The sequence below is a fragment of the Erithacus rubecula genome (genome assembly GCF_903797595.1).
Source record: "Erithacus rubecula genome assembly, chromosome: 3".
Classification (NCBI taxonomy): Eukaryota; Metazoa; Chordata; class Aves; order Passeriformes; family Muscicapidae; genus Erithacus; species Erithacus rubecula.
In genome coordinates, this window is record NC_136689.1 from 12727320 (window position 1) to 12748653 (window position 21334).

The 21334-nt window shown below is 42.4% G+C and overlaps 1 protein-coding gene across 14 annotated transcripts in view; it reads left to right on the top strand.

The window, feature by feature from the left end:
- Nucleotides 1-5155: 5155 nt before the first annotated feature.
- Nucleotides 5156-21334, top strand: part of PARD3 (par-3 family cell polarity regulator) — a 438577-nt gene continuing 422398 nt past the window's right edge. For all 14 annotated transcript variants that reach the window (XM_079300415.1, XM_079300424.1, XM_079300421.1 and 11 more), the window contains exon 1: nt 5156-5611. In XM_079300415.1, coding sequence (XP_079156541.1) covers nt 5492-5611 — 120 coding nt within the window. In that variant the 5' untranslated portion in view covers nt 5156-5491. The remainder of the gene's footprint in view (nt 5612-21334) is intronic.

Genomic DNA, 21334 nt, shown 5'->3' on the forward strand with positions numbered 1-21334 from the left:
CCAAGTAGCTTTTATAGGTGAGGCTTAAAAGTGAAATAACCTCTGACAAAAAGGTTTCAGCCTTTTCAAGAGAGTACCAGGCTATTCAAAGCTTTAAGACAAAAATGAAATAATATCCTGGAATCGCAAAATCATGTATTCTACAAGTACTCTTTAGTTCAGTCTTCTGTATATTGAAGAGGTTCACCTAGATTTCTGATGCTGTTTTTAACTCTCTCAAATTCTGGTATTTTAAGCAGCTTTATTTTTACAATTTTTAAATTTTTAATAGTTGCTGGTAGTCGAAAATCGCTACAAATTTAATTTTACTAATGATATGGTTTTGTGTTTGTGTTAAATATTATAGGGCTAGGCAGCAATGACCCCTCTACTTAGATTATCTAGTATTTTCCAAGGTGGAAAATATTGTGTAGTTTTTTATTTTTAGGTGTTGGGAAGCTTTGATAACTGAATTCTTGGAGCTGCCCTTTGAAATTGGTCAGAGATAAAATTCCAAATCTGTAAAAGTGCTTTTTTTTTATCCTGTGAAATTATACAGGGATTTTTTGGTCTCAGCTGCTGACATTCAGTGTTCCCATTTTCCCTTTTCCTTTCCTCTCTAAATATTGCTGAAACTATAACTGATGATGGACTTGGGGTATAACCAGCCTCGTGTCTTCAGAGCAAACTCTAGGGTGGGTGCAGAACAGCTCTGTGGCAGGAGAGGTGACAGATCATTCTCCTCCCTGTGCAATCCCTGCATGGGTGTCCCTCATGGCAGGCACAGACCTGCAAACTCTGCACAGCCCTAAGGGCAAATAAAAGGAGTTGGCCAGCTCCAGCGTGTGACTTGGATACGTGCATTGCAGTACAGGGACATTTAGAACCCTGCCTGTATCATTATGTGGATATAATTCTGTTCAGCCCATAACTACAGTATGTGGTATGAGAGCAGGCTAAAGCAATTGGTGTGAATGTTTTCCTTATGACATTCCATAGCTCTAGCACACACAAAGACTATTTTGGTATCTCCTGGCAAAGCCTCCATGTGTGCTCTGGATACCCCCAGTAACTTCACTCTTTTCATACAGATAATGTTTTTCATTTTTTAAACCTTTAATGATTCTGCTTCCTTGCCTGTGGATTGCCTCTAAGGACCCACACCAAGAAGAAGCTCAATATATTTTAGTTCAAGCCTTCCCAGACCACAGCTCAATAAGCCATTAGAGAAAGCAATTCCATTTAAACAGTTCCATGATGCCTGAAAACAACCAGAGCATTATCAAGAAAACTATTTAAAATCTTTGAACATAATTCTTTTAAAAACAGTATAAGACCAGTATATATAGAGAAAAAAAAGAGTATTGAATTTATCTATACTCATTCTTTAGCCCTAAACACCTTCCTACTACCCAAAGTTGCCTGAGACACAGCTTAGAGCCCCTGGAAAGGGTAGCAGTCTTGTGACTTTTCTTGAAAATCATACATTGTTCTTTGCTACAATTTCCTTCTCCTATTATACCACAAAGAAAGTTCTTGTCTTCCCAAATTTGTTTGTCTGCATCCTTTAAGTCTAACATTAATACACATGTGATTCCATAACTACCTTTTACTGATTTAAGGGCTTTTCAGTCTCCAAATCCCAGCCCTTTTGAGAAGTTGTAGAAAATATGTTTTTATTCAGTTTCTTTCTTTTTTTTTTTTTTTTTTTTTTTTTCCCAGACCATGGCTAGCCACAATTACTTAATAAGCTTTAATGATTTTCTCATTCACAAAAGAAAATGATGGGAAACACTTCCTTACTCCTTTGTGGAAGAACCACCAGTATGGCAGGAAAAAAAGTCACAAAATATAACAGCTGAGAAGTCAACCTATAGCTGAAAGGTCATCCATGGAAAGATCAGTCACAGACACACTTACTTTGATTAGATTTCTACCTCAGAGTAAAATGTAAATGATTCAGATCTTTCAATTCAGATTTTTGAAAAAGAAGTTAAGGCTTTATCTAATAACTCAGCAGAAGTGTTACAGCAGGTGGTTGTCTTTCATCATTAAAAGCTAGTACTGTTTGGTATATCCCTAAGGCATTTTCACAAATGCCACTTTTAAAAAAACCCCTGTAATTCTTCAAGTAATACACTTGCTCTTCAAGTTTGACACTGGTCTTTCTACAGTACTGAATGACCTTTACTTGGCTTAAGGAAATATCTGTATTTAAAATAGAGTGAACTTAAAACACACTGTACATGGAATAGGTATTTTCTTGTGAAACCAGGGAATATCTGTATGCCATGAACAGACTACGAAATCTGAACACATCGAGAATAATTCCATAAAAATTCTTTGATGTGGAGTATAAAAGTAGGATAAACTCTGAAATAGCTCTGGAAATCAGCAGCATTCCACTGTTGGAATATTTTAATATTCACATGAAAAAGGCTTTTGATAATCTGCATTTAATTGCAAGATTCTCACTCCTTGCAATTTTGCAGTGTCTATGCAGGGGCTTTTAAATGTTTGGCTGTTTTGAACAGAACTTAACTAATGATGATTAGTAGTCACAAGCTCTGATTCCCTCCATCCCATGCCACCTACTTCTTCCTGCAAGAGAGATGATGTCTTCATGGAGATCCTCCAGCAATGTACCATTAATAAATGAATTGACAGGTTCTGTAGTATGTTAGGAAAGCTCAACATTCAGAACTGTATATGTGCCACCCATATTGCAGGGTGGATAGTAGATATAATTTTTGTAAACCAGCAACTCTTGCCAATTCTTCTCCTGATTAGTATAATCCTTTTCTCATAATCTCTTATAATAATGTTTTATACTTCATTTACCTTACATAATTAGACCTCATACAATTCCACAACCTTGTTACATTTGTTTTTTAAAGTTCATTCTTCCTTTTAAGGAAGAACAAAACAAACACTATACGTGGTAAATTTTGTTTAAAATGTTTTCAGAATGATGTATTTATAACTTGTGTATCTAGTGGGGAAGAAACTCTAATCTTGGAGGTTCTCATTCCTGTTAGGTCTATCACTATTCTTGTGCAGGTCTTTAAGTTTTGGCCTTAAATCAGATCCCAAGATAGACTTGTTTTCCTGTACTTCATTACCAAATTTTCCTGTTTCACAAATTTAATGGAAAAACTATCAATATTTTTTTCTAAACTGTTGTAGTTTTTTTTTTTCCAGGAGACTGTTAGAACAGCTGGGAAAACTGCCAAGAAACTTGTTAAAGACAGTAAGAGCAGGAATTAGATCACAGAAAAACATGAAAAACCTGTAGCTGTGTCTGAACAGTGAAATAGTTGCTGTTGACCAGCAAAAGTATTAAGCTTTATAAATATAACAATATCAAGTTTTAGAGCAGTATGGTAAAGCCTCGAATATGCAACATTATGGTTTAGCAGATAAATACAGATGACAACTGAAGTATAATGTGGAACATTACAAAGTCTATGACATTGTAAAATTCTTGTTAAAAACAACCTGGAAAGAGCCTCTATTGACTTCACATTTTCACAGTCCTTTCTGCAAGTTTCTCAGGTGATGTATATTAAACCAAGAATTTATAGCTCTTTCATCCTTTCCCAGCAGCTCTTATGATCACCTAGAAAGTACAGAAGCAGCAGGTTAGAGGACATTTTCATCTTTTTCCAATAATAAACTTGATGAGCTATGGCCATAAAACTGCAGAGTGTACTCAGTTGTCTCAGTCGTGAGCTGTAAACTGTTTACACCAGTTTTATTTCATTTCTACCTTCCTGGACTCCTGCATACTTCTTTTATTCCACACAAGTGAACACTAGGGATATGACAAAATATAGCATGGCAGGTGTGCTTGTTTCCTGCTTTAAAAGACAGACTATTTCTCATATAAAATTCAGATATATTAGTCCAGATAACTCAGGTGGGTAATGGTAATAATGGCATCTAAGTTAAAAATTATCTGCAGGTCAGCAAATGGATTCTTTGAACTTTCAAAGAAGCTTTCCAAAACTTTATTAGGAAAAGTTCTATGGATTTCAATGAAATTGGACAATATGCATGGAACCGAGTTAATATAAACTGACTCCTCCATTTTCTATACTGGAAACTCCTAACTAGAATTAAAGGGTTAGGGATGCCATTCTCACCCTTGACTTAACTGGGCAATAATTTTACCTTTGATGTTTTGAAAACATCATTAATCCTGCTCCTTAGTTCTCTGCCTACTAAACCGCAGACAGCTTTGCCATTTGTACCAGGCTTGAAGTTCTTAAAGTTACTAATACTATTGTTAAGGGAACGAGAGCAGACTGCCAGCTGGGACAGCTGCTGGGCAGGGAGCACCAGAGGACACGTGCTGAGTTGTCCGATGCTGTAGAAGGATGTTGACATTATGTGCTACAAAGTTTACTTGAATTTCACATCTTTAGTGCTGTGTAGAAGTTCAGCAGAAAAAAAAAAATAAAAAAAAAAGAAAAGGAAGAACAGTTTTTTTTAACTGCCTTGCTGTCCTCCAAACCCTACTTTCACTCTAGTTAAACTGTTTTACTGTTTCTACACAAAAGATACATATTGTCAGGCCACACTGAACGACCAATGAACTGTGCAATTCCATTGTCCTCGATGAAATCCGTGGAAAAAAAGTGAACGATATCTATAAACCTCTATGACTTCTGACAGGTTTGCGGAGGAGATAGCTCAGCGGTTCCATTGATGCTGGCGTTACTGATGCACCAGGGTTTTGCACAGCGTTGGTCCTCTTGCGTTAACAGATGCCCCAAAGACCGGGAAGACCATCGGATGCCGGCCGTGCGCCGTGGCTGCGCCCCCGCACAGCCGGAGGAGCCAGAACCCCGCGGGTCCTGCCGCGCACCTTCGCTGCGGTGCCTGCCTCGCCTTCCCCGGCCCCGCGGAATGAGGCAGGGCGGCAGCGGTGCCCGCTCCCCCCCGCGCCCCAGCCGGGGCCGAGGGACCGGGATTCGCGGGGCTCCTTGTGCCGGTGCCACCGCGGCTCCGCACCCGCGGTACCGGCGGGGCTTAGCGAGGAGGGGGAACTCGCTCCGACCGTGAGCGGTCCCGCGGCTCCCCCGCCCCGTCCGCGCTGCCGGCGCCCCGCGGAGCCGGCCGGCTGCCCCCGCCCCGCCGCACCGCCCCACGCCTCCGGAGCGGGAGCCAGCGCCGCCGCCCCGCCCGCCGCCGCTGCGCGCCGGGGCAGGAGCCGAGCAGGTGGCCGCGGGCAGCGCCGCGGCATGTGAGCGGCCGCGGGCCTCGGGAAGGCAGCACCGGCCCCGTGCTGCGCTGCCCTCCCTTCCCCGCGCCTCGCCTCGCCGCGCCGGCCGCGGAGCCGGGGCGGAGGCAGCGCGCCCGCAGCGGCAGCCCGGCGGCGGCCGGGGGCTGAGCGCCGCGCCCCGCCGGGGGGCGGCCGTGGCGGAGGGCGGAGGGGAAGAGGAGGAGGAGGAGGAGGAGGAAGGCTGTGCGGGGCCGGAGGGACGCGGGAGCCCCCCGGCCACGCAGGATGAAAGTCACGGTGTGCTTCGGGAGGACGCGGGTGGTCGTGCCCTGCGGGGACGGGAACATGAAAGTTTTCAGCTTGATCCAGCAAGCGGTGACCCGGTACAAGAAGGCGATCGCCAAGGTGAGGGGCGCGGGGAGCGGCGCCCGCGATCAATATGGCGCTTCCCGGAGTGGGGAGGGAAGCGAGGGGGAAAGTCCGGGCTGCCCCGCCGGGGGGAGCGGCGCAGCGGGGCCGGGGGCGGCCGGCGGCGGCGGAGCCCGCGGGGAGCGTGTGCCCGGCGGGGAGCGGGGGGCTCGGGGCTCGGCCCCTCCGCAGCGGCCAGCGCGGCCCCTCCGCGGCTCCCCGCGGGCGCCTGGCGGGCCTCGGCCCTTTGTTCGCCGGTGCCCGGCGGCCCCGGGGGTGTCGGTGCGGGAGCCGCCCGAGCCCGGCCGGCAGAGCCGCGCGGGGGCCGGCCGTACCGGCTCTGCCCCGGGGCGGGCGGCGGGGCCGGGGCGCCGCGGAGGGCTGGAAATCCAGCTCCAGGCTTCCCGGCCCTCCAGGCCCGGCGGGGAGGGCGGTGCGAGGGGTCCCCGCCGCAGGGGTGTCCGGCCGTGGCCCGCGGGCCGCCCCCCGCGCCGGGCGAGGCTCCGAGGGGCCCGCAGAGCGCGGGAGGCTGCGGGACGCTCCGGGCGCCCCGGGCTGCGGGCAGCGCCGGCCCGGCCCGGCGGGGCTGAGCCCCACTGCCGCCCGCGCCGCAGCCCATGTTGAAATCCCTGTCTGTGCGTGTGAGGGCAGTTGCAGACTTGGATTTCCCTCCATGGGCAACTTGTTGGGCTTTGAGGTTTTTTCCCTTCCTTTTTTTTTTAAAGTTTTTTCTGATTTTTCTTTCTCTGTTTCCTCCCCTCCTCCTTTTCTTCTTGTTGCTGCAAACTTCTTTTTAATAAACTGGTTTGACCATCGTTTGCTGAGAGCTTCTAGCAGTGCCCTTCCCCTTTCCTCTGCCTTATTGATCCAAGAAGTTTGGGTGTGCTTCTCCTCCTTAGCCTTTCTGAGACATTTTACACTTCTGATCCTGAAAGTTTTGCTTTGGCAAATGCAGACTGGCAGGCTGTCCTGAAACATTCAATAAAAAGAATATTGTGAACGGTTCATTGATTGGCTTGAAGTGGTTCCCGAGAAAATTTTTAGAATCACTTTTTTCGTAGAGAATTTCAGATGCTGGGAGGAGAAAAGTAACTGAGTTTCCTATCACCTTCCCACCTGATTCCTGAAGAACATGGCTTTGAAGACAGCCAAATATTCTGATTCTGGCTGGAAAAAGAGAAAAAATATTCTTTAGGATATGTCTGTGGCTGCATACCAGCTGTCATTCATATACAGCAATTAAAGCACATGGCAATCTACTTGCGTATAGGAGACTGAGTACCTCTCTGGTTAAGGGAAAGCCCTGAACAGTAAAGTGAGACTCTTAGAGGGACACTGAATGCCTCATTGAGCCATTCAGATGAGAGGTGTTTGCAGCATTTGTTCATCAGTGTTACAACATTAATAAAAGTAATTATTTTGCTGTGTATTGTTCCAAAACTGTAGCACATGTAACTCCTGTGGCAGTGCGCTGCATCCTGACTTCTAACTATTAGGGGATGGCAGTTGTGTTCTGCACATATTGTTAAACCTGGGAGGGATTGAAGTTGTAAGTACAGGGGAGACATGCAACAGTTACTAGTAAAAGGTTACATCATTGCAAATTTCACTCTAAAAAAAAAAAAAAAAAAAAAGTGGCCCATCTGTGGAAGCACGGGAGAGAAAGAAAGTAACTGAATATGGCCTTGTACTTATTAAAAAGAGCATTTGCAGAGGGGCAGCAAGACTTTGACTGGTCCCTGGTGTCAAAAGCTCTGCATTCTGGGTTAAAATTACACAGTGGTTTTATTTATTAGTATTTATATGGTGGTTGTGCTAAATGCCACTGGCATGGACTTGAGGTAGCTGCAATTACTGAGATTGTTTCTCTTATATGGAAATTCTGTGGTTGAAAACAGTAGCAGTGTCCACGGGCTTTGAGTGTTTTGTATGGTCACTGTCAAACCTTACTTTTAACTTAAATTTGCTGAACATTTTCTGTGGTGGTGTTTAGGTGGTAAGGAGCTGGATTTTACTGTAAGTTAGTTTTGTAAGTAGGTGTATAGTGCTGTTTGCTGTGTTCTCAGTAGAGCAACATAGTAATTTTATGGTTTGTATGCCAGAATTCCAGATGACTGTATTTTTGTAGCAGTTAGATGGTTCATTTCTGTGATAGTGTAGCAGAGGAGCAAATCTTCACTTCATAAACAGACAAAAAAGAGGACAAAGTAATCCCTGAGAGGATCATATGTGCCCATGTGAACTTATAGTCTAGCAGCTGGTCTCAAGCTGACACTGAAATCTACTTCACCACCACTATGCTCTTATGGAAAGAAGCATATCTGGTGGAAGATTATTCAAAATATTTGAATGAAGTTTATGGTTTTCATACTTTCAGGAAAACCAGCATTTCTCATCCTGCAAGAATGTGTGTGTCTACTGTATGCAGCAGTTCCTTCAGGAGAACTCCTTGAGAACTGAGTTGTCAGCCCTTCCCAGATTACTTCCCACTTTGTCATGGTTTTCCAGTTGTGATTAGCAGTAAGTGATCTGCACAATGCACTTATGATGTTCCTGTGCAGTCGTAGTGGGGCAGCCCAAAACTGTGCTTGAAGAGTGCTAGGAACTTCAAAATCTGATCTGAGTGTTTTGCCTTGGTATGATTTAGGTTCAAGAGACATGTCGAGAATGGAAAAAGTACTTAGGGAGAGCAGTCCACATAATAGTACAGTTCTCCTCTCTGTAAAGTTTTAGGAGTTCAAAATACGCAGATAACACAACTGCAGATAACTGCAATGTCTTTGATCAGGATTCAAAACTCTCCAAAAGTTAATTATGGATTAACACTGCTGTCAATGCTAAGTCTTTGTGTGTGGAATTAGTTATTAATATGACGGGCTGTGTTTAAAGGCTGGTCTATGCAGTGTGTATAAATTCTTCTGTTCTTTTGCTTTTATTCTGAGAGAAGCTTTGTGACTGGAACACGACACATTCTTTCTGCAGGTTGTGTTTGCGGGAAACGAACAAGCAAATGATACGAGAATTTGAAATGTCCACCTTGTTCAGGGCAAGTGGAGTCAGCAAAATCGATCATGTTTAATGAAACCCAGTTTTCATGGGGGCACGCTAATGGTGCACTTCTGTGTGGCTGGATGGACTGATGCAGCCTCTGGCACAATCTCTGCCTGAGTCTTTAAGGAGTACAACGTGGGCAGGGCACAGCTGGCCTGAGGAATGGTAGATGCATTTTCCAGACCCTGCTGATCCAAGGTTGTTGTGCAGATTTGGAGTTGGTGTAGTACTAGCACTTAATTTAATGGTCAGAAACTTGCAAGAAGGTAACAGAGGGGAGGTCAGCCACACCTGAGTGCCTTAATGTTGATGGCAGGAGATGATGGCCTGCACCAAAATGGAGAAGAACAGGCAGTTGAGATGAAACACAGGTTGTCAAATACTGAACAGTGTTAAAAGGTGGAAGATTATTATAAAAATTATGTATTGAGTGACTATCAAAAGGAAGTAATTGTGCGTCTTGTAACTTTGGTTTGATCTAGATTTAGCTAGACTGACTTTTTTTGTTGGCTTTTGACTGTCAGCATAATCTCTCATGCTTTAGGTTTTGGGGAGGATATTCTAAGCATTTTAAGCTCTCATTCTTGCAAGTGTGCATAAGCAATGGGTAGATATAACTTTAAAAAAATTAATGCGATGTAGATGAGCATAGTAGGCCAGAATATGAAATAGGAGATCGTAGATGTGCTGGAGTTGTTCTGTGTTATGTTTAGTCCCCAGAGGGATTGTTTGGTCTCCATGATAGTTCAGGCTGATGCCCTGCATGTCATGAGCTTGTAGTGGTGTTCCTAGACCTTATATATAACCCTCATTTTCCAGTTAAAATAAGTAAATCAACAGTTTTCCTCCTGAATCAAAAGGATTTTAATAGAAGTCTCAAGACACCTTTCCTCTCTCCCTTTGCCAAATGCTGTAGGAGATGAAGTTTTGTGGGGGTTTTGATGTTGCATTGAACAATACTTCAATTGTTAATTTGAAAACTGCAGTGCACTAATATTTGTGAAAAGAAATGGTAATCTGCTCTTTGATAGTGTTAGAGGCTGTTGCTGATAAGAGACCAGAACTCCAGGAACGTTGGCAGTGTAAGCAAAGGTAACAGGTGTCAGATGACCATATTCTCATTTTATTTGTACACTGGGGGCTTGGGCCACCCAGAGCTTAAAGCTCCATCTCTTTGGTAGGTCTGACATTCATCAGCAGGGAATTGTGAGGGATGAAGGTTGTAGCCTGAGTGATTATGTTTGTGAAGCTTGCTTTTTTTTTCTGTTTTTGATTTTATCCCCCCCAGTGCCAGCTAACAGGGATTATTTGCTTAAAAGTCAGTTCTCAGACAGCAGGATTTCTGCCAGGTACACAACGGCAGCTTTGATGCAAGTTGTGTTCTGTGGAACAAACAGTTGCACAGCTCCTCATGACTGTGTCACTGGGGCATCGTTTGTAGAGCCTAATGCATGGGTGGGTTGGTATGAAAATCTGCTGATGTCTCTTAGGCTTTGTGTTGTTCTTGGCACATTCCCTCCTCAAGCCTGACCACTAGGTTTTTGCCACAGGCTTAAATGGATCTGCCACAATGCCCTTTCAGTGACCCCTTTGGCAATACTCAAGGACAGTAGTGGCTAAATTTAGCATAAAAAGAAGTTCTTTTTGTGTGTGTGTTTTTTTTTTTTAATTTGGATGTATTTTTTCTATATGTGTGAATCTCAAGCCTTTTTTAAGTAGGGAGAAATCTTACAGGCATTTCCAGAATGCACAGGAATCCTCTCAACCCCAAAAAGGAGCCAAAATGCCAAAAAAACTCCTGCTGCCCAGTTGGCTATCAGTTTAGTTCTAGCTGATCCCCCCAGGATGATATTTCTGGGCTCTGCATTCAGTGTGGGCTGGGTAGTATTTCAGTGATTTACCTGAGGTCAGCCAGGGTTCCGTGGGGCTCCTGGCAGTTTTCTCTTTGCTGGTGTTGGGCTCCCAGCAGTGGCAGTGAAACCCAGCTGATGGGAAACATCCTACTGCTGGGGTTTGGTGAACAGCAGTGGAGAGATGCTAATTTAAGAAAGAGAAGTACTGAAATGGGTCATGATTGCTTCATGTTTAGAAAGCTGCTGTGTGATCCTGCAGGTTCGGTGCTGGAAATGCAGGGCATTAGCAAAATGTAAAGGCTATAGTGATAAATTCCCTCTGCTCATTATGGAAAACTTTCTTTTAACCTCTTCTCTCCACTTCCCTCTGTGTTTTCAGCCAAATCAATGTTTTTCTGTTGTTGGCTCATGTGTAAATACAAGTGACTCTTGCACATTGTAAGAGAAGTTGCAGGATGAAGGTGGAAATGAACCTTTGGAGTGAGTGTGGCAGTGGCTGCAGGGGTCCCTTGCATGGGGGCTTTGCTGTACAGCAGTGCTGTGCCCCAGGGACCTGTGGCTTGCAAGCAGGGAGCTGCACAAGCCCTGCCATGCCCTCTCTGCCAGCTCTTGCCTGTGTTCAGCCATCCGTGGAAAGAGGGAGGAGGCTCATCTTAGGAAGGCCTGAGAGCCACACTGGGGCTGTGCCCCTGTGATGTGAGCAAGCAGGCACCTGGGATTATTCAAAGCTAATAAAGAAGGCTGAATTCTGTAGTGTTTAAAAAGAGGGGCTTGGGCAGTGGACAGCATGTAAGCCCTTCAGCTTTGGAGGTGCTTTCAGTGAAGGATGTGTGTGATGTTGCTGAGATAGGTGCTGCTCACGCCAGCCAATCTCCGGCTGGACGGGATGCATCATGGATTTCAATTTGGCATTATATGGTTTCTCACTGTTAATTAACAGTGATCAAAGTGAAGTTTGTGGTTGTGGAAGAGTGGCTTGAGAGTGATTTCCCTTTGAGCAAAGCCTCATTCAGCTGCTGAGCAATTCCTGTAGCTGAGGGGAGCACTGAGGAGGAGCCTGTGGAAGCGCTCGGCGCGTTTGGGGAGCAGTTCCTGGGGGCAGTCTGGGGTTTAGGGAGTTGCCAGCCTTTCTTCTCCTGGGTAATAGCCTTCCACCAGTGGAAAGCCATCTGATTCTCATAGCTTTTTGCACTTTAACTTCACTTACAGCAGTCACAGATGTTTTAGTTCTGTTATAAAAACATCACTGGAAGTAACACTTTCTCAGTTGTACCAGACTATGACATCTTTTGGTCGTGGCACGTTTAATCTGGTAAAATAAGATGGAGTAAATGGGGGAGAAATGCTGGTGATCTTAGTTATACAGAATACGGTTCATGTAGCTTTAAAACAATTTCCTGGTTCTTCAAAGGAAAACAAACCGTTTCATCCAAATATAAATTGAATGGATAAAACATGCAGCAATGCTGAACCAGTGCTTATGTATATTGAAAATAAAGTGGAATTCTTCTAACATCAATCCAGAATATAGCACAGATGTTCTCACTCAGAAATATTTTCTGAGCAGTAAGAAAATAAAAAGTGAAGCAAAAAGTATTAAAAAATTCTGGAAGATACTTTAGGGCATCTGTGCTTTATTTTTTCCCCTCCTTTTTAATATGCATTATACATTTTCTTTGTTTCTCTGAGGTCATTTTGATGTAATGCTCAGCAAGTCTGGTACTGGAAAATGGATAAAAAAACCACCAAAAACTAAACTGCCTTTGAGCTAAGTTACATAATCCTGTGTGGTTGTTTAAAAAACCGAGAAAGTTAAAAAGAAAACAGCAGCACAGACATACATAATACTTGTCGAAATGACTAAGATTACTAGTGAAAGAGAAATGAGTCAAATTTTAAATTGTGGAAAATAATTTTAAATTAACAGCAAATATTAAGGCCTTTTTGTTTTTGAGAGAATCACATTACTTGTTACAATACCTCAGCAACATCAATTTTTTTTTTCCTGTGAGTGTTTTCTCAAGTTGATCTCAGGTATTTGTTATTTGTTTGAAGTAGTTTTAATAACTATTTTGTTGCAGTATTTGTTTTCTTTTTTTTTTTTTTTTTGTAATCAGGTAGTAGTAGGTACCTGTTAGTAACTTACTTCTACTTCAGTTCCCTGTGGCAAGGTGATGTACACTATTCACCTATTTGGTACCAAACAAAAGGAGAAATGCATTTCTACTTTCCTACTAAAACTCTTGGACTGCATCCCACACCCTGCAACTCAAGGCTGGGGTCTCTGGTGCAGAAGAAGAGGAATGAAGACCAAAAGAGTTTCTGTGCAATGATGCTTGCTGCCCAGGAGCAGATGAGCATCCCCTGGAGATGCTGCTGTGTTCCTGCCAGGACCATGCTCTGGGCTGGGGAAGTTGGCTGGTGTTGCCTCCCGGATCGTTGTGCCTCCAGCTTGTCAGGACTAGTATGGTGACAGAAATAGGACTGGCAGAAGGGAAAGGATTGTGGGGAGAAGGATGGTCTTCTGTGGGGGTGGAAAAAAGGATGGGATGTCCTTGGAGTTGGGTGAAAGGAAATGCTTTTGAAGTATAGATAGATAGACTGCTATGACTCCCATTCCTTTTTTTTCCCCACATGTGGGAAATGGGAGTTTGTATGGAAGCACCACACTAACACAGTACATTAAGGACAGATAAACAGAAAATGCCAAGGATGGGAAGAAATGGGTTAACTTGGTGCCCTGGAGGCAAGTGGTCCATTTAGCAAGAGGACAAAAAATTGACCTCAGTGGCGCAACAGATATCACCCAAAGGCTTTTTTTTAAAAAAAATTAACCTGTGGAATTTATTACAGGAAGCTTTTCTTTCTGGGCAATAAGCTTAGTGAAAGTAGAGTATCCCTGATTTGGTAGGGAAAATAGACTCTGTTTTGGAAAAGCAGTGTCACATTTTTGGCCATACTCTACGCATTCACTCATGCTCAGGCTGCTGCTGATGCAGTGAAATTATGAATTGGTTGCAGGAGGAGCAAGCTGGTATATCATTAGCAGTTTTCTTTTTAAGTGGCAACATTTATAGGATTTTTTTTTTTTCCGGGTGTGCATGTCTTTACAAACTCAGAATAGCAATTTAAAACGTTTCTTGTGTTGATGTTGTATTACCAGAAAAAAAGAGGTTACGTGGTATAAAGTATTTTAAATGGAGATAGAACTGCTGGGAGTGCCTGTATGTTTGTGTGTGCACCCACTTAGCTGTTCTCATTTGTTTGAAGAAACGTAGCCACATTTGCTAAATGGAAAAGTAGTTTCACCTTATCCCATCATTTTTGCATATGCTTTCAAAGTTGTTGAGTTACTCTATCTTCCCCCTAGGCAAAGGCCACATAATGTTTTTTTCTCCTCTGTTAAATGTCAAAAGCAATATCTTTCTTGTGAGAACCTTGCAGCAATGTACCTCTTTGTGCATGTAATCAACAACTTTGTTCCAGGTCCTGAAGACCTGAACAGGAAGGAGTTGAATTCAATAAACATTGGAAAAATTACTTCTGGGGATGCAGGAGTGCCACTGAGACACCGCACAGCTGAAAGTTTTGTTGCTGTAACAACTTAAATGACAGTTGAAAAACCCCAGTAATTTGAAAGCTTTAGAGCCTTTTGCTTCTTTAATAAACTGTTAAGTGAAATAACAAAGCTTGATTTAATTTGACCTCTCCAAGAACCTGTTGGACCATATGTTGTATTGTTTTAAGTGTGCATTTGTTTGTGCTGTCGGTTTGCCCCTCTGCCTTCCTGTGAAGACCCTGTTTCAGCAGCTGTGAGCACCAGAGCCAGCTACCAGGTACCAAAATAAGAATTTAGGCAGCAGGCCTGTGGTGGCAATCCATTCCTGGGGAATGAGTTCTGGCCTCAGCACTGTGTGCAGCCTGAAGAGGGGAGGGATTTTTACTCTCCTTGAATTTGTCTCTGGCAGTAGCAGGCTGCTGGAAGACTGCTAGCCTGAAGTGTTAGACTTTGCTAAAAGTTAGAAAGTATTGTGCAATTGTAGTAATTCTGAGAGTATTACAGAAGTAGGAGAGTAGTAATCTCTATACACCTCAATTATTCTGCTGCCTGTTTCTGGTTTTTATTGTAGAGATGAGTGCTGGGTAAGAGAAGTGCTGCTGCTTTTGCAGGGAGATGAGGGGAGGCAGCCCAGCCATGGCTGTGGCTTTGCTGGAGTGGGTGAGCTGGGTTTGCAGGGCTCCTGCCAGGGCTGTGTGTGCCAGGGGCTCAGTGTGAGGCAGCAGGTCAGGCTTGCACTGGGGTGAGGATGTGCCCTGGTGCATCCCTAAACACTGACAGAGCTGCTGCTGCTCTCCTGGCACTGTAGGAACGAGGTGACCAGCCCAAGAGACTCCTCCACCCTCACTCAGTCAAACTGAGTCCTGTCTTCTGAGCATGGTTCAAGTTCAGAGCATTGTTGCCAAATCCTGTATTGAACATTTTTATAAATTTCATTAAGAATACTGATTTGAGAAGGTAGGTTTGATGGTTTTTGCTCTCACTGATTTTTTTTTTAACAGCAGCTTTAATTGCTCTTTCTATTTTTTTTTTTTTTCAAATGCAAAGTAGCATAAATAAATACTGTCTGTAATAATTCTAGAAAATTTCAAGTCTGAACTTAGAAATGGTAAGAAAAAGTGGACTGGCTGAAATAAAGTAGAGCTTTTAAACTGAGAATACTCTGTTAGCACAGGCTCTCTTTGTAAAAACACCAGTGAATGTGATTTTAAATGGCAATCACTGTATGCAAAATATTTGTGTGTTTAAGAGCTTCAATTTGAAGAGAAAACCTGTATTTTCTGGACTTGGCTAACCTGGTCTTAAAAGAAAATGTTATGCTCTGTGTGTGAAACAGCATATTTAACTAGTGGTTATGTTAGGCAATGGAGAAGTCTCCTCTCTGTGTAGCCAGAGATCACTCAGGAGCACAGTGCTTTGATAAACTAAACCCAGATGCTAATATGTGTGAAATATGACTGTAATCAGTGTCTTATAAGTCTCTCCTTTATTAGTAAAGCTGTTTGAAGTAAATTCCTGATGACCCTTTTGTTGCTTTGGCGTTGCCATAAAATAGCTGTTGTTAGCTTGAAACCCCTGATAAATTGGAAGCCAAAGGTAATGAAAATCCTGTATTGTGTCTTCTGGTGTTTATGAAATATTTAACTGAAGGCTCCTGTGCCTTACCCTGTCTCTGTGGAGGTAGTAAGTTTCTTTTGCTGGTGAAATTCCCTAGCTGAGGAATGCAAGCAGCAGTGAATGGGAGCTAGCTTGTACGGAAAGCTAATTTCTGCTGAGTTAAATATTCTTTTGATATTTGAATGAAATATCAAAATATGAGGAAATTAGCTTTAATGTACTATTGCTTACCTTTTAGCATCTGGAAAAATCTAAACAATCTGCTGAAGGGAACTATATCCTAAATCTTCTTCCAAAATATTTCTTTTGCAAATTTGTATTTTAGACTTGACTAAATCTGCTCTTTGTGGTGGTATTTTCTCAGTGGCCAGGGAGCTGTGGGAGAAGAGCTGAGCTAAATGGTCGAGGAAAGGTTTGGGCCATGCTCTAGTGTTATTCTGTGGGCTGTTCAGGGTGATCAGATAGATCCACATCGTTGTCCCCTTTCTAGAAATGCTGTCAGGGTGGAGCTGTAAGTGCTTATGCATGCATACTACTCTTCTCAATTAAAAATTTACCATGGCTGTCTGCTTACTTGAGTTCAGTTAGTATCATCCATTCATCTGTTTTATTCTAAATTACCTAAATTTCATAGTTCAGTACTTGCTTGGTCTCATATCAGAACAGAATAAAAAGAAGGCTTTTTAAATTTTATGTGAAAGTGCCTTTTTAAATTTTAAGTGAAATTATGTGGAATCTGTAAATCACAATAGCTAATTTTGTAAAATGTATGTCTTGTTTTCATAGAATCATAGAGTGATTTGGAAGGGACCTTAAATATCACCTGCTTCCAATCCTCTTATCATAGGGACACCTTCCATTAGACCAGGTTACTCAGAGCCTGATCCAGCCTGGCCTTGAGCATTACCAGTGATGGGGCAGCTGCAGCTCCTCTGGGCAGCAGAGAGTTGCAGATTTTATGGGTTTCACGGGTGGTCTGTGTTACCCTCTTTAAGACCATGCATTATGTCTGTGATTAGACAGTGTGTAAAGACTGCTTTAACTCTAGCAGCCTTCACAAGCTGCTTCTGATTCATGAGCCAGTGTTTTGTTGCCTTCTCAAAGACTTTGTTTCCAAAGGTTGGTGGATGCCAGAGACATGGTGAATAGAGAGAATTAAGACACAATGAGTCCACATTTTTTCTTGATCACTCTTGGGAATTAAAGCTGTGTGTGATACTCAAATAAAAAAAATAATAGTTTTTCTGTAGTTAATTAGTGTTTTAGAAACATGCTGTTTATCATTCAGAATTTTCCTGTCACTTTTTTCAAAAAGTATGCTGTTCCCTCTGAACTTAAGTGTGCAGTGTGACAATTCACTTTGTGTTTTGTGTTACTCTTCAGTGTAAGGTAGAAGCTGAGATAGGAAGCAGAGATCTGAACTCAGCTTCCAACCAACAGCCCTTTGCAGCCTGCCTTTCACCTGATGGGCTGCTGGGGAAGCCAGCCTTGGGAAAGACCACATGGCTTTGGGTTTGTGTGAATGTGCCTAGATGCAGTAGATAAGAGGGTTGCTTCTTTGCAATTGCAAATTGTGCATTTCTCAGCACGAACAGCAAATCACTGACAGCCTGGTGCTGTTCATTGCTTTGCTGAGATGGAGGGGCTGTGAAATCAAACACTGAGCTCTGAGATGCCAAGGTCTGTCTGACTCCACTCTCCCTCTTTCTGAACAAGTAGAATTACAAATACAGCATGATATGTGAAAGCAAAGCTGTGGAGTCCTCCCCCCCACTGCTTGCATCTTTATATATAGTTCATTCTGCAGATCAGACTGTCACACCTGCTACCAGCCTCCTCCAGAGAGCAGATTGCAGCCTTGCAATGTAAGTGCTGCTAACATATGTTGGTGATACAGCAGCAGCAGGACAAGGCTTTTAGCTTTGATAGGCTCTGCTGCTTTGGGAATGTTGTTAAATGGACAAGGGAGAGACAAAATAACAGAGTAATTTTGGGGAAAAAAAAAAAAAAGTAAGGTAAATATGCAGAAGGATAAAGCGAACTAATAAAATCTGCCACTTTGGTGGGTTTTTTTACCTTTTTTTTTTTTTTTTTTTTTGGGGGGGGGGTGTTTAAAGCATGAATTTTAATACATATTATGATTGGTATAGAACTCCACGAATAAAACTTTCCCCTTTGTGTTGTGGCTTGCACTGTTGCCCTGGTGTTGAATTTCCACATCTGTATCCAGACTCCCTGGTGCTGGATTGCACTTGCTGTGTCCCATTGCAGGCATCAACTCTGTTACTGGAAGGCAAGCAGAGGCTCTGATTTGCTCTGTGGTTGGGCTGCCATGGTATATTTCTCAGTAGCAGATGAACAGTTTTTATAACTTGCTTTCATTATAGAATGAACTACTTCACATTGCCTGATTTTTAACATGGAGGTAAGGTTAAGTATACAGGTTGTGCAAGTTAGAAAAGACTGAATATTTTGTGTCCCTACACAGTTAAAAAATGTGCTAACTCGGCTCTAATTGAGAAGTCAGAGCATCTTCAGAGAAATTTAATGTGACTTCAGTATATTGTAAAAAAATGAGAGGTACTTTTTTGTGGAAACTATTGCTTACTCCCTTTTAGCAAGTTTCCTGGTGCACAGGAGCTTGAACTGTAGAAAGATATATATAAGTAGAAGTGAACAGGGGAGACTAAAAGTTCTGTGATTCAGATTTCAGAAACAGTTGCAGTGTCTTTTGCTTCCTTTCAGAAGCACTGGCTGAATCTTGTGGTGAATATACAGGAAATATCTGGTTAGTTTTGCTTCCCTTATGCTGTGATTTGAGAAGAAAAATGTCTGTATCAGTGCCCTGCTTCTTCAGGTGTGAAAGAGTGGCACAGAGTAGGAATGGGCTCCTTTTTATCACTCTTACCAAAGACAGGCCTGCATTAACTGGGAAGCTGTGTGGTTTATTCCAAACACAGGTAAAATATGGGATTGCTCACCTGGGAGCAGCTTTGTGTATTGCAGTGGCTCATTCTCTGTAAAGACCTCATTAACTGCATTTCACAACAGCACATGTTAATTGCTGCAAGTGAGTACTGGCATAAAGTCCTCCTGTGGTTTTCTCTGTGTGTTTCTTTGACCTTAGGAAAGAGAAAAGTGCTTTGCTGTACTGGTTGCCTGTGCTGCAGCAAAGCTGTGATGCATCCATCAGCTGTAACAGCATGCTACACCAAACCATCTGCAGGTGCTCTTCAGCACCTACTCCTCTTTACAGGACAGTTTTCTTCTTTGCTTTGCCACCTTTCCCTTCAAAAACAAAACTGGTAAACAAATGTCATAGCCTGAGATTGGCAAGCATGGGTTTATCCCTGCAGGGTGTATGGAGAATGAAGGCACAGGAGGTCACTGGCTCATCCAGGACCACACAAGCAGTTCAGAACCAAGCTGGAAATAAAGTGCTGACCTGCTGACTCCTTAATTGCAAGACTGTCTTTCCTTTCTAGCAAGGATGTGGTAAAAAATTACTGTACTTAGTCCTCCTGTCCTGCATCTCAGACACTATGGAAAGACACACCAAGCTTTCCAAGCTGAATTGAGAGCAGCTTGTGCTAATTGGGGGTTGAAAAGAAAGTCTCTTCATTTTAGAAAAGTGTGGTGTCCATCATGTTAAACTGCTTAATAATGTCTGTTTCTTAAGTAATTTTTTTTAAACTTGGGTTGAAACTTTCATATAATATCTGTCCTTGACAGTGTAGGATGTTGATTCCAGTATTGTTTAAATGTTTGTAACTTAGAATGTAAGTAAAGGAAAATGTTTATGTTTGACTTCAGTATAGCTATCTAAAGGGATTTATGAGTAGTGATTTTTTTTTTAAGTGGCACACTGAAGCCAGAGGAGGTCTGTCAGTGATGTATCTGGTTTAAATATGAGAAAGGTGAAGAAGGGAGAATATTAATCCATGATAGTAGAACTTAAATATATTTTTCATTTTTTTTCCTTGTTAACGTTCTGTAATACTCTCCTAATACAGAAGTTTTGTAAATAAGGTGGACAGTTGGTAAGTGCTCTAATAGTGTTCAGCTGATGCTGGTAAGAAAGAGCTGTCTTCATGCTTATGCTTTTTTTTAGATTGATTGGGTTAATTGCCTTGGTCTCAGCTTGTAGACTACTGTGCTACAGATGCTGATTTAAAAGGAACTCAGTCTACCAAAACTTTTTAATCCCTTCTGCATACAGTGCTGAAGAAAACATGTTTTCCCCTTGTTGGATGTTCATGATTATAATGTCATATTAGGATCTCTGTATTATGAATAAGGAAATGTGCAGGGCTACAGTAGGGCCAGAGACAGCAAAGAGAGAGTGCTTGCTGTAGTACAAATTAAATAATAATAATACTAAACCCTGAAAATTGGGGTTTTGCAAATTAAAATTCCAACTTAAACCAATTATTTTAGAATGATTAGTTTGAATTTAGCAAGTGGTTTAGTTTTTTAATTTTAAAAAACATGCTGCAGCACAACTGCCATTTATTGATACTGCTTTTGTTGAAGCCTTCGGATTTTATTAATAGCTGTAATAGTCATTGTGTTGTCTCCAGCATTCTGCAAAAATGTGGCTGGTGGACTATACAATTGAGGGTGTTTATGAAATAATTTTGCATGACATTATAACTGTTTTTCATATTTTTCCTCTAGGATCTGTATTTTCAAGTGACTGTATAGCTTTGATAAACATGCTGTTACTAGGCATGGAGAGCCTGAGAGATTTCCATGAAATCTTGTAGAATGTGTCTCTTAACGATTTACATGAATTACTTTGTGTTTCTTGTTGTTTTGACATATCCCTCTTATTTTAGACAGCTAGAATGCCTCTGAGGGAAAAAAAAAATCTGCTTATATTTAGATTTAACAGTCCTGAAGGTAACAGTGCTGATGCTTTGCTGCCTTTGGAAACAACTCTTTCTGACCTGTTCAATTGTGTCTCTGTTCCTGTTTTTTTTTTTAAGAAAAATTCATTCTGTTCTACTATATTCTAGCCTCTATTGTTTTCTTCTGTTGTTTCTGATTCTTGCAATTGATTTTTGCACAACAGTGTCCTGTTTTTTTGAATGTGCTGCGTGTGCATCAAAGATTCTGGTTTAGAATGTTTCCTTGTCTCCTGCATTTCTGAGTTATAATGATGCTATGGAAAGAAATAAGGATATTTTGGAAATATACTAGTACCATATATGTTTTATTTTTAGGCTGTTCCCTAGCTGTCTTTTAGGCTGTCTTGGGGCTTTTTTTTTAGCTGTTGTAAATTTTGGCCATTCCCTATACCAGTTCAGTAATTGAAGAATTCTATTATGTCCTATTAATCTTGCTGATTAGCTGCTTAGAGAGTTGTTCCTTAAGGCATGCAATAGCAAACAGGAGGGGTGGCTGGAGTGCAGGAATGATCACAGCAGACTCCAGACTCTCCTGCTCTGTCCTCTTATGCCTGAGCTTGCCCTGTGAGCAGGATTCACATGGACAGATTTTTAAGCTACCAGCAATGGTATTTGCATGGCAATCCTGCAAATGCCACTGAGTCAGGACTTTTAACAGAAAGTTGAGTTTTATTGAAAGCAATTGAATTGCGATGAGTGGTGATGAATGGATGTATGGTGGTAGGGCTCT